Consider the following 14,028-nt stretch of genomic DNA (forward strand, 5'->3'; position numbering starts at 1 on the left):
AGACCTGAATCTGATTGAACATCTCTGGAGAGATCTGAAAATGGCTGTGCACCGACACTCCCCATCCAACCTTATGGAGGTGGAGAGGTTCTGCAAAGAGGAATGGACAAAGATAGGTACACCAACCTTGTGGCATCATTTTCAAGAAGACTTGAGGCTGCTGTCAAAGGTGCATCAACAAAGTATTGAACAAAGGGTGTGACTACTTATGTACATGTGATTTCTTAATTTTGAATTTTTAATAAATTTTCCAAAATTTCAGAAAACTTTTTCATGTTGTTATTATGAGGTGTTGTGAATAGAATTTTGAGGGCGAAAATTTTATTTACTCTACTTTGGAATAAGGTTAGAACATAAGAAAATGTGGAAAAAATTAAGTGCTGTGTATACTTTCTGCATGCACCGTACATATATATAAAGGTGACTAGTGAAGGAAGCCACCAAGGCACCTATACCATCTTTGAGGGAGTTGCAAGTTTCTGTGGCTGTGAGTGGGCTGTGAGTGTTTACTGGTTACAGAGTTGTTGAGTGAAAGCCATAACTCAAAAGAAGTTCAGGAATGAGTTTATTAGTAGGCACGTGAGGGCCTCTGAGAATTGTGTTCACTTTGACTTTGAAAATTATGATTTTCAAAGTTTTTGTATGAAGCAGCCACACGCAGTGCTACATCCACCGCAGGAAAGAATTGCCTTGGGTCATGGATGGCAACCAGTCAAGCAGACAACTGATCCATCACCACTTTTCAAATTCAGCAATTTGTCTTACACATGCCAGGTGAATTAAAGGCAGACTCTGCTGGGGTTTCCAACAATGAGGTACTAGCATCCTGGATCATGGTCAAAGAAATGTGGCATCTGGCCAGAACGTCGGCACTGACATTCCCTCACAATGCAGATGATACAGCCCCAAATCACAACTAATTCACCCTAAGGAGCTACACTCAAGCAGGGTTTAAACCTTATCCACTCCAAGCAAGTACACTGACAACAGTGGGAAGGAAAATCTCCTTCAGGTTTTTGCTTTATTTTAATTCTAGGAAGAGACCTCAAGCAGACCAGACTCAGTGGGGTGACCATCTGCTTTGACCATAGTAATGAAATAAAAGCACAAAAACAATTGTCAAATGTGCAGTGACAGAAATGTTGCAGCTGAACAACCAATAGTCCTCAACTGAGTCTCTCGAATTAACTGTTTATTTGACAAAAAGTCATTACAGTGATACCCAGGGGGCTTCTGAAGAGACCGAGTACGAAAGGCATCTAGGCATGTTCAGTCGATATGTTGTCCAGCACCTGTGGATAGAAAATAATGTGAGGTCCCTGATCATGATGTTAATAGCAGCTTTCCATTAGACTTTGTGGAGCCAGTCACACCACACAGTTTGTTTGTGCATGTTTCTGAAGACTTGTATGAAGTGGATGTGTTTATTGAATTGATCCACCTGTCAAATAAAACAACACGAGTTTCATGAGGCTCCACATCTTTGCAAATAGCTTCTCTCTGTGGGTAAAAAAGTAGAAAGCAGCGGTACTGAGGCTGAACGTGTCAGTTTCCAAAGCGCATGCTAGCTTCCCTCCATGCTAACATGGAGGGAAAAGAAGTGTTTTGTTTCAATACATGTCAGATGTTTATTGCCATGTTGGTTGGTACACATGCACAGCTTTTCTTTCATGTTATGTTTGCATGAAGTTTGACACATTTGAAGTGTGCCTCTGTGGTTTACTGTTGAATTGCTAATTAGCTTGATTTATGAGCTAAATGAAATGCTCAAACGAAACGATATTGAGCTCATAAGCCACATTACTTCATTTGTCCCTACTCTTCCCTATTCCTCATCTCTTTCTGCATAATTAATCATCTGTCACCAGGAGATCTTGTTTCACAACAGGACGTGTCTGTGGAGTCCTCACAAAACATTTTTTGTGTGTGTGTCTCCTCCACAGACGGACAGTTTCCCCACTGAGCCTAATTACATGGGTAGCAGACAACAGTTTGTTCAAAGGTAAGAGTTGGGATTTATAATTTGGTGCTATTGACCTTTACTCCCGATATAACAATGACTTTACTATACTGCCAATTAATTGTACCAAGTTAAACTCAGTAGACGCCGTGTATTCCACATTTAATTTGGTTTTAAAGTGGTCATAAACTGTATTTTCTAAAACCTTGCAAATCTCATTGTCTTTTTCCGACCTCTTCCGTTGAATTTGTTTCATCTTCAGTATCTCTTTCAGCGCAGACAGTTCCTGCTATTGCAGATGTTGTTGTTTTGTTTTGTTTTTGAAGCTCTTTACATCTTCCCAATTATTCAGATTTTCCTTTTAGACTTTCAGGCACGGTCATGAATCTTTCATTCTGTCTCGAAGCTGCCACTGAGGCTAATAATGCCACAGCAAATTGTTCGCCGCAGAATGTGCTCAGCTTTTTTTTGTTATTGTTGTTGTTGTTTGTTTATTTGTCTAGCAGTTCAACGTTCAAGGACCCTGAGCGAGCGAGCCTTAGAGACAGCGGTCATGGTGACAGCGACCAGGCTGACAGCGACCAGGACACCAACAAAGGCTCCTGCTGTGACATGTCTGCAAAGGAAGCCCTCAAGATGAAAGCTACAGGTGTGAAACCACCACCTTTAGAGCAAGGTGAGAACTCGCTAGTATATTAGCTTGCGTGAAAAGTTGAAAACATTTGAACCGGAGGGCTATGAATCTGTTCTCGACCCTGTGGTTATTGGTTATTGGTTTTGACGACTGAGCTCCTCATGTGGCTTGTACTTGGATAGTGAATTCTCTGTTACTTTTGTTTGTTTTTTCTACCTTTCAAATTTAGTGCTTGCGCAGTGTGTGCACATGGGTGTGTTTATGCACAATTGAGGGTGCGAGTTGGTGTGCATTCAACACATGTCCTCAGTTTATCAAAGCAGACAAGCCCATTATGTTTTTATAGGCCCAACTACTTCAGCCCCTCCATTTAGTCCTCCTTGCCTGAGCTCCAGTCTCTGAAACTTTGATAATGGAACACGGAAAATGACTTAGTGTACGGTGGGCAATGGAGTTTCATAACATGGTGATTAAATATGAATAATGATTCCTAGTACTGTGGGTCAGGCAGATTACACATGACATGTGTAGGACAATAACTCCCTAGATAAGAGTTGTTGCAGTCGTCCTTACTACCCCCTACCCCAATCCATGAGTAGAACAACACCAGGGGAGACAAGATAGCTGATATTATATTCATAATTTTGATACACGGAACTGATAGCACTGCTTAATTTGTCCATCCACAACAAATTAAATAAACCATAAAAACTTTTTGGTTCCTTTGTCAACACTAAAGCACAATTAGGGTCTTCCCAAAAATAAAACTTGGCCTCAAGACAGACATTCAAAATGGCATCCAAAATGGCTGCCAAAATAGTTTTTGCATTTGTGCCGAAATAAGTCCATTCTACTGTTCGTAAAAAATATTGACACTTCCAATATTGCAATATTTATTACGTCCACCAAGGACATAATAAAATCATCAACGTTTACTTATCTGTCTAGCAGGATTACATCAAAACTACTGCACAAAGTTTGACAAATCTTTCACCAAAGATAGATATTAGGCCATGGAAGACTCAGTTACATTTTGGAGGTGATCCGGATCCAGATTCTTGATCAAGATTTCACTTTATATAGGCTTTGAAGGATTACATCAAAACTACTTCAAAAGTGCCACCACAGATAGATATGGGGTCATGGAAGACTCCAATTTTGGAGGTGATCCGGATCCAGATTGGTGGATGTCAGAAATCTCGGCTGTGCAGTCTGTTTTTAAAGTCCGGAATTGACATCATTTAAATTCAGTTGATGGTGGAAAGAAGGTACAAAGGCAGTGCTTCCGTCCTTCAGCACAGAACGCAATCTATTGTAGACCTTATCTGAGTATTACGTGACATCCCCTCTATTTCAAACAACAACAACAACAAAAAATAAATAAATAAATATTCATGGCAGACCACAAGAAATTTCCCCAGAGGTCAAATTGAGCACCGATGAATTTCCTTAAATGAGTTGCAGCCAGAGAGCCCTGAAATGAAGAATGGGAGAGAGTCTTTCTTTCTATGTTTATACGTTTAGATGCATTCACTGTATGCAAGCCAGGCATGTCATGAGCCAAGTCAAGGAGGCAGAGCACTTGTGCCACCCTTGACTGGCAGTAACATTTTGGGCACAGTACTTGTTTTCTAGTTTGTCTTTTCTACGGCTGCTCCACTCTGTGCACACATTGCACATCCTGGAAGTTACATCCTTTGCAGGAGCACATCTTTACTTTTTTAAAAACATTCTTTCAGCTGCTCTTATTTGAGGTTTTAAAAACAGAAACATGCATCTACATCTCACACAAAGTCATTACAGACGTCCGGTGGACTTTGGCCACAGGTGAGTGCATTATTATATTTTTATTTTTGGCTGCTCATGTCTTGCAATTGCAAGTGTGTGCGTGAGCGTGCATGCAGGCGTGCGTGCATGCACATGAATCTGTGCATCCCCATATATGTCTTGGTGTAATATGGGAAATATGGCACCAGTTGCATTGTAGAAATTTTGAACATACTTGAAATGCATCATTCCAGTCTCATCTCATCAAGCTGTTCCGCACACTCCGAATTCAGTTTCCACACATCCACAGCACTAGTTCTGCGTACCAAGAGCGGCCCACTGGGCAGCTCTTACTACGCTGCTTGCACACAGGCCATGCGTTTCTGCATGAGCTTAGCAAAACACGTATTCGTATCTCTTCATTTTGTGGGGAGTTGCTGTCTTTAAGCACTTACAGTTTCTTACTGGTTCTCATTTCATAATATCCGGATGACACTTGCAAGAGCACAGCGGCTCAGATTTGGTCGAGTTTGTTGTGTAGCTTCACTCACGCTCATCTCACATTTGACTACACGGTCAACCACAGTTGCTGATTTTCTTCAGTGGTATTCGTGTCTGCCCTTTCTCGTTTCTGTTCTCTCCTCTTCTATCCTACTTCACCTTGTGTTTCTCATCTTCCTCATCCTCTCTCTCCTCTTCTAGTTCTCATCCCTGTTACTCTCTGTCCATTATTGGACTCCACCTTTGTCCAAACCAAATGTTTACCTTTGCCTGCTCGCTGATTTGGGAGAAAACTGGTGGCTAAAATTGTTTTTGTCTGTTTCAGTGTGGAAAGGCAAGTTGAAAAATGGTGTAGCCATTCAGAGGACATTGTTTTGTTCTAAAGTTAGAGTGTAAAGCACAAACCGTGCATTTAGTTTGCAACAAATGGCAAATGCATTGGTTGCAAGTGTTAAATACTAAACGGTGACCCATGAAGCTTTATCATTGAAACTGTTAACCATTCAGAGAGAGAGAGAGAGAGAGACTGTAAAGGTGCCTTGACACATGCATGTAACCATGCACTGCCGTGCAATTTGTCATGCCATTGCCACCCACTGTGTCCCGCTGGATGTTGCACTTTGTGCCGCTGGACATGGTGTTATAGAAAATAATTATTTTGTAGTGGATTAATCATTTGCTCTCAGAGTTTGGCTGATTAAAACAGTTCTAATCCAGAATCATAGAGGAATTTTCTATAGCTGCAGCTTTTCTCTCTCGCTCTCTCTCTCTCTCTCTCTCGTGCGCTTCATGATGTGGAGAACACATTTGGAATCATCTAAAAAGGTAATTATTTATAATATTTATATTGTAATGGCTTGGTAAAACAGTTGCATTTTCATTCCTTCTTAGGGGTGTCTGTAAAATTATGTTTATGATAGATTTAACATCTCGTCATCATCAGATAGGCTGACGCAATGACTCCCACTGACATTCAGTGTTTTTGAATTGTTTGCGCAATGTTCATGTGAAGGTCGCATAATTAACTCATGCCAGAGATTTAGAACATTTCAAAAAAAATTTTGCTCACTTGCACAAGGCAGCGCACAGTTTACAGTGGTTTACAACAAGTTTACAATGAGTTTGCTCTCTGGCATTGCAGATTGCGCACCAGTGTGCGGATCAAATTTGTGCAAGTGTCAGGGAAATTCCATTGAAATTCCAGACTCATTCATAGCATCGAATGCCATCCTGATTGTCCTGATATCCGCCAGTAGGGAAAATGTAGACCTTCAGCAGGGTGGACACAACTGCAAAACCAAAGGGAGCCCAGCTGCTGTAGTAGTAAATGTCTGTATGAGAGCTTGTTTTAAGGCTTTTATACCTCCACAGTGCAGGCTGATACAATTCTTTTAATGTAGAAGTTCATTTTTCAGGGACACATCCCAAAGTAGTATTGCTTACCTTCAAATACACATTTCATAAAAGACCAGGAAATCTTGAGTATTTTTGTTACTCAACAGCACAAACATAAAAGTAGAAGATGAAATACATAGTCTCAGAACTACTTGTCCATTATATAAAATGGGCTCCTGATGCTGTGATTACAATATACCTCATTGAGTTGTGGCTTAGTTGGAGCTAGAAAAAAATGTTTGATCTCCAGTCATTGTTTTACTCGTGCAAGCATCTACAAACATACAGTTGTATGTAAAATTTTGGGCAGCCCTGAAGATTTCCATGATTTTCCTTTATAAATCATTGGTTGCTTGAATCAGCAGTTTCAGTTAAATATATCATATAGCAGACAAACACAGTGATATTTGAGAAGTGAAATGAAGTTCATAGGATTTACAGAAAGTGTGCAATAATTCTTTAAACAGAATTTGGCAGGTGCATAAATTTGGGCACCCCAACAGAAAAAATGTTGAGTAGATCCTCCTTTTGTAGAAATAACAGCCTCTAAACGCTTCTTATAGCTTCCAATGAGAGTCTGGATTCTGGTTGAAGGTATTTTGGACCATTCTTCTTTAACATCTCAGGTTTGTTGGTTTCCGAGCATGGACAGGCTGCTTACAATCCCACCACAGATTTTCAATAATACTCAGGTCTGGGTGAGTGAGATGGTCATTCCAGAATGTTGTACTTGTTCCTCTGCATGAATGCCTTAGCGGCTGTTGAGCAGTGTTTAGGGTCATTGTCTTGTTGAAAGATCCAGCCCCGGTGCAACTTCAACTTTTGTCACTGTTTCTTGTACATTGTTTTCAAGAATTTGCTGATATTGACTGGAATCCATGTGACCCTCAACTTTAACAAGATTCCCAGTATCTGCCCTGGCCACACAGCATGATGGAACCACCTCCAAATTTTATTGTAGGTAGCAAGTGTTTTTCTTGGAATGCTGTGTTCACCATCCTTTGTGAGATTTGTAGGTAGCAAGTGTTTTTCTTGGAATGCTGTGTTCACCATCCTTTGTGAGATTTTTTCTTGGCCTGCCACTTGAGGCTTTAACTAGTACTGTGCCTTGGGTCTTCCATTTCCTTACTATGTTCCTCATAGTGGAAACTGGCATCTGAAATCTCTGAGATAGCTTTTTGTATCCTTCCCCTAAACCATGATGTTGAACAATCTTTGTTTTCAGGTCATTTGAGAGTTGTTTAGAGGCTCCCATGTTGCCACTCATTAGAAGAGATGAAAAGAGGAGAAACATTTGTAAATGGCCAGCTTAAATACCCTTTCTCATGATTGGATTCACCTGTGTAAGGAGGTCAAGGGTCAATGAGGTTACCAAACCAATTTTGTGTTCCAATAATTAGTGCTAAATGTATTCAAATCAATAAAATGACAGTGGTGCCCCAATTTATGCACCCTGTTGGGAAAGTGTAGGTACACAGACCCACAACAGGGGGCGCAAATGAACGGACAATGGAGGAAGTCAAATAACAACACTTTACTGTTGTGAATGGGCACAACAAACACAACAGATTACAACAATAGACAAAAAGCCAAATCACAAAAGGTGTCGTGTGGGCAGGCTCGAAGATAGAAGACGTCTGTCCAAAGTAGAACCGGAACCACACGATTTCCTCCGCCACCAGACCCCGGGAATACTGGAGCCGCCAAGTCCCGAACTCCCAGGTGGCCACTGCCTCCGCGTGTCGGACCTGGTACTGCTGGCGAGGAACAAAAAAACAATTAAATGTGGGCGCGTTTGCACCCAGCAATCCACACGGCAGGAAAACTACCTCCACCTCTCGTTGGAAAAAAAGTCTGCTATACAATGCACAAAAGTCACAAAAGGTTACTGTCGAAAGATCACACAGTCAGCTGAGAACGTTACCTTCCAGGTAGAGCGATATCTCGGCAAAGAGGTGGAGACGTCATCCTGCTGATGTACCCCTGCTGATCAGGTGATTGGTAACAGCTGTTGCAGGTGATGCGTGACAGCTGTCACCCTGGCTGCTCCTGTGAGGCGGCTGCGCCCTCTGGTGCCTGGAGCCCGCACTCCAGACAGGGCGCCCTCTGGTGGTGGGCCAGCAGTACCTCCTCTTCTGGCGGCCCACACAACACACCCGCATGATTTTGTTTAAATAATTATTGCACACTTTCTGTAAATACTAGAAACTTCATTTCACTTCTCAAATATCAGTGTATTTATTTGCTATATGATATATTTAACTGACATTTCTGATCCAGACAATCAATGATTTATAAAGGAAAATAATGAAAATTATCAGGGGAGCCCAAACCTTTGCATACAACTGTACTTCACAGTCCACAAATGTCTTTGAGTAAGTTTCCACTGAGAAGTTTTGAGGTGAGATTTGAAGGTGGGGAGAGAGTCAATATCCCAGATGGATTGTGGGAGAGAGCTCCATCGATGATGGGCTGAACAGCTAAAAGTTCTGGACCCCATGGATGAAAGACCGGCAGGAGGTGTCGTGAGAAACATAGAGAAGGAGGACCAAAGAGTACAGGAGGGAGTGTAGAGATGAATGAGGGCAGAGAGGTATGACGGTACAAGCTTATAGAGATTTTAAAGTGAGGAGGAGAATCTCATAATCAATACAGTGTTACGCAGAAAGTCAGTGAAGTTCCTGAAGGATGGGGAGTTGGGAGTGGGGGAGTGATGTGTTCACTGGAGGGGGTACTGGTTCCAATGCATGTATTTCCGGACCAGCGGTATTGAGTATTTTGAGTATTGCAGTAGTGAAAGCCTGAGGTGACCAGAACATTGATGAGGATGACGGTGCGACTAGGTGTATGTGGCGGGTGGAGACGGTTGATGTGGCATCGGTGAAAACATGCTGACTGAGTGATATTATTGATGTGTACTTGAAATGAAAGTGTGCTTTCAAGCCTGACACGCATTTCTTGAATATCACGGAAGGAGGAAGTATATTGTCTATGGTGAGTGAAATTCATGCCAAAAACAGGCCATCATCCAGTCCACAGTAGGGTTGTAAGGAATAGTCATAATCAAAAACAAATAGCTAGTACCTGAATATTCTACTAATTTTCTTATGGTTGACTTGTCTGGTAATTCATATTTTTCTACACAGCTGTCAAAAACGGAGACGGGGTACCCTTGCACACTGCTTCACAAGGGACAGAACTCAAGCAGGAACTAATAGACCAACATCTACCAGCAGCCAGCACTCCATTCACTTCGGGGCTTTCAATAAATACCTTGATTCAAGTAGAACTGCAAACATTGTTCCCATGTAGTTCACTGTGTTAATACCATATAAACTTGTAGTTCTGTACTCATTAAAAAAAACAAAAAAAACAATAGTACATTTGAAATTTCACTGCTTAGATGTGACCTCATTAATTTATTGCCATATTTAGTTGCTGACGTCTCTGCTTATTGACGACTGATGGCATCCGACTACTCTACTAGCGATTTTCATTTGTCATCCCAATCCCAGTTCATAGTACATTTAGATATACATTATCCAGGGATCCATGTATCAATGTAAATGGTAAATGGACTGCATTTATATACTGCTTTTATAGGCAGAGCGCTTTACAGTGATGCCTCACATTCACCCATTTACACACACGCTCACACTGTGATGTCAGAGTGTGATGCAAGGTTCTCACTACACACCGGGAGCAATTTGGAGATTAACGGCCTTGCCCAAGGAGGGCCCTTAGTGATTTTTATGGTCAGACAGGGATTAGAACCAAGGATCCTCTGGTCACAAGACCAACACTTTAACCACTTGACCATCACTCCCCCAGATCACCTTCAAAAATATGTAGTTGCACCTTTTACTTTAAAACTAATTTCTGCTACATTATGCAAATTTTTACCCCCCCTACCTGCTTGAACCCAAATGTGAGAATGTTTCTAAGTCAAGACAAAAGTGTTTCTTTGGGTGTCTTAAGAACTACAGTGCTGCATACTGAGCATGGTTTCTGTTTAATGGTGCAATTAATCTGAGTTAACAGAAGGGCTGTTTTGCTCCTTATGGAAAGACAGCAACAATTTGAGAAATGCTGTGTGCTTCTCCACTATGCATGTCTGACTAGATAACATTTTGTTTTTCTTTTCATTGACTTTTTGAATGGAAAAACGCCACACACGTTGGCAAGAGAAATAGACTAATTAAAAAGCTCCATATGTTTCTCATTTTGAAAATCTTCCCATTTAATTGTCCATGAGAGACTGAAAAAGTCACATTTATACACATGACAACAGGAGTATGTCAGGGCAAAGCACGTTGGTCACCCTGAGCACAGTCGAACAACAAAAAATGTGTGCCTCACTGTGTCTGTCCTCCTTTCTGTATTTTGTCTTTGGTTATGTCCCTTTGTTTGCACAGCAGTGTTGCACTGAGAGCAACACTCTCTTCTCATCCACACTTTTAATGTCACACCTGGAAGCTTCACAGTAAGACTACGGTTTTGATCTGTTTCACCCGGAGAAGCTCTGCTGGAGTAATTGGAGATTAAGGGGCCTTGCCCAAGGGCACTTTAAGGGGGCAGTGAGATCAGAATAATTGGTCTTCCTTCAGCGTTTTCAGCCACATTTGTCCATCTGGTCAGGATATGGAAGCAACCGCTACTCACTTCATCTGTGCAAGCTCCTACATGAACTGTGGATTCAGGTCAGAATCACGTCCACATGTGTTTGTCTTTCCTGGCTTTACAGAAAAGATCACACAATGTGAGGAGTAGTTCTAAAATTGAAAGAGTAAATTGAGCAAGAGTTCACCAATCTCCCAAATTAAACTGTCTTCTTTGTGCTCTCTGCATGCATGTGGCCCTACGGTAGGTCAGCCAAATCTAAATGTAAGGACAATAAAAGAACATAAATTTTTAGTCTGGGAAGACCTTAATACTTTCAGGGTTTTTGTCACTTTGGACTTCACGTTGGGTGGAGTCGGGGATAAGGGGGAAGTTGGCCCTATACAAACCCGGCCCCATGTGTGACCTGGGCCCGGGACTAACCCTGCTCCTAAAGCCCCTTTCACACCGGGCCAACGCAGAGTTGCGCAAGGCGGTGTACCAACTACGCCGAGCTATTGACCTGAAACGGGACGCAGTTTGTCCCGTATTTCTGTGAGAATCAAAAAGTCTGTAAAATGTCAATGGAATTGGCTGGCGCTTTATATGGAAACTTACGGTAAATTTGATCCCAGCCTCTCTCCTGCTTTTCACCAATGAGCTGACAGACACGAGTTGACAATACAGAATCACTCTTATCTCATTGGTCGAGGGACATCTGCTCGCAAGAAGATACTGACGTCATGAGCCGACGACGGTCGCTGGACGACAATAACAAAGCAGCATGGCTGATATCGATACAGACACCGACACTGGCACTGCAGATATGCCTACGGACAGCAATGTCTGTAACGTCGTTACTACTCCTAAAAAAACAAACAAACAAAAAATAATGCAAAAATACAGGGACGAATGAGAAAAGGAAAATGGCTGGGTGGAAAAGGTGCGCGACAACAGCTAAGTATTGTAAGTATTGTTTACTTTTCAGATTTTATTTTTTGCACTTTTTATTACACTAAATATGTAAATGTGCACTGTTACATTGTTTTGCACTGTTACATTGTTTTGGATGATGCAAATTTTCTATTGTTTTTTTGTTAATTTATACAATTTTAAGTTAAGCACTACAGAGAGATTTATTTTTAAAGATTTTTTTTTATTTTATGCTTTGAAGCAGGACAGAATGCTCATATTGAAATTGTGAATGAAAATTTATTTTGCACTAAAAATAAATTGCTAAATAATAATTTCCACGTGTTCATATCAGAACAAATGCATGTATGCATCTACTTAAATTCAGGGTCAAGTCAACAGTCAAATGGTAAAAAATCATTTCACACAGACGCTGGGAAGGGTGAAGGCAATGGTTGGTCGGCCCTGGCGGTGAGGTGTCCCTTATTTATTTTTCAGAGAGTTGGCAACCCTATTTGTGTGTAAATATGTCCTCTTTGTCATAAAGGAAATAAACACTTCTAAAACTGAAAATGCTGTATTTAGAACCTAATAATACCTCTGAAGTGATTTAAAAGACATGTAGCAGACGTTAGCATTGTTTCTTTTTTTTCTTTTTTTTTGATGCTGTTTTTCTGTAAAAACAGCATCATGGAGCCACGCTTCTCCTCCCTGTGCTCCCCCCTGCGTGCAACTTACGCAGCCATTCCTGCGTACTAAATATGCAGCACAATGCAACTCTACGCAGGCCCGGGGCTTAACTCTAACTCAGGGCAAATTTTTAACCAGGACTGACTACTCCTGAGGGCCGAGTTTTCTTATTATCGAGTCAGGCACTTCTAAGATCAAACCCACTCTTTTGAAAACCCATGGGCAATGTCACAGAGGGTTTGTCGAGCGTGTGTGTTTGAGTACATATGTATGTGCCTGACAAACAAAACTTAAAGTTCAAACCTACTGACAGAGCCTTCCCCTTACATGCCCACTGTTGTTACAATCTTTATGACAGTCTATCCTGCGTTAGACCGTGTCTGTCTCATAGCTGTCCTCCCATTTATTATCACTCTCCACTGTTTACACCCCCGCTCCGCTGCTTTGGTTCCACTTCTGCACCTCTCCTTGTTTGGGGAAAATCGATTAATCTGAGATTAGACAGTTAACTGGCTGCAGCTTGCTGTGTTTAGCCAATAACATGAGGGTTTAGCTATGCTGCGGGGGAGGGCAGGGGCACAAGGCCAAGGCGTGGAGAGGAGTGTCGAACATCACTCTGGCTACGATCATCACATCTTTATTTAACACAGGAGTTGCCCGTCACCAGTCAAATGGTAAAAAGCAGCAAAATATCCCTCAATTGGACTTAATAGTTCCATGAAAAATATTGTTGTGTTGTGATCTTCTGCTTCTGAAGCAGCAGCACACCTGTTTAAAAAGATGTTCTTGTATATATTGTGTTATCCTGCTGTTTCTGATGAATTACAAGCAAGTTACCTCATGCTTGGTAAGTTGAACAGCAATCCCAGCTGCTCTGTTTTCTTAAATCAAATCACTCAGGTGCTTTATGAGGCTTATTAGTAAAAATTAATAATCTAATGAAACAGATGAAACTAAAACATGGGATGTGAAATGATGCACATATGCTTTGCTGTCAGACCTTCAGCGATTATATCTTGCTGTTGCTTTATTTAAACTAGAAGGTTCACTCAGAGAGTGTATACCTCCGCGGGAGTTTCTTCTGTCACTCAATGGAGGCGGAAAGTCACAATGCTGACTTTTAAAATGAAGTTAGCCCGTCACTGCCTTGTCAGCAACTGGTCCTGAATGCTGCTGACTGACTCAAGAAGGGCCACATTCCTCTGATGGGAGCCTCCCTTTATTGGATTCCACTTTAGAATTGAGTGGAAAGTTTTTCTGTTTATTTTAAAATCCTCAAATAGGACAGCACCACCTTACTTCTCTCACTTTTTGCATCACCACGCTTCGAGTGCAACTTTGTCCTCCAACGAAGAGCCTCATTTATAGTGCATAGAAAGTATTCAGATCGCTTCACTTTTTCCACATTTTATTATGTTACCGCATTATTGCAGAATAGATGGAATTCAATCAATCAAACAATCAATCAATGCATTTCATTTATATAGCACCAAATCATAACAAAGCTGCCTCGAGGTGCTTCACCCCAGGTTAGACTTACCCCAGCAAGGTTAGACCAATTCATTTTGTC

At 41.4% G+C, this 14,028-nt stretch overlaps 1 protein-coding gene across 4 annotated transcripts in view; it reads left to right on the forward strand.

Moving 5' to 3' along the window:
• pcdh17 (protocadherin 17) overlaps window positions 1–14,028 on the forward strand; it is a 205,191-nt gene that overhangs the window by 68,615 nt on the left and 122,548 nt on the right. For 2 of the 4 annotated variants that reach the window (XM_034192906.1, XM_034192920.1), the window contains exons 3-4: window positions 1,944–2,002; window positions 2,464–2,636. In XM_034192906.1, coding sequence (XP_034048797.1) covers window positions 1,944–2,002; window positions 2,464–2,636 — 232 coding nt within the window. The remainder of the gene's footprint in view (window positions 1–1,943; window positions 2,003–2,463; window positions 2,637–14,028) is intronic. The other 2 variants (XM_034192913.1, XM_034192929.1) reach the window with 1 other exon arrangement.

The sequence above is a fragment of the Thalassophryne amazonica genome, chromosome 2, assembly GCF_902500255.1.
Source record: "Thalassophryne amazonica chromosome 2, fThaAma1.1, whole genome shotgun sequence".
Taxonomy (NCBI): domain Eukaryota; kingdom Metazoa; phylum Chordata; class Actinopteri; order Batrachoidiformes; family Batrachoididae; genus Thalassophryne; species Thalassophryne amazonica.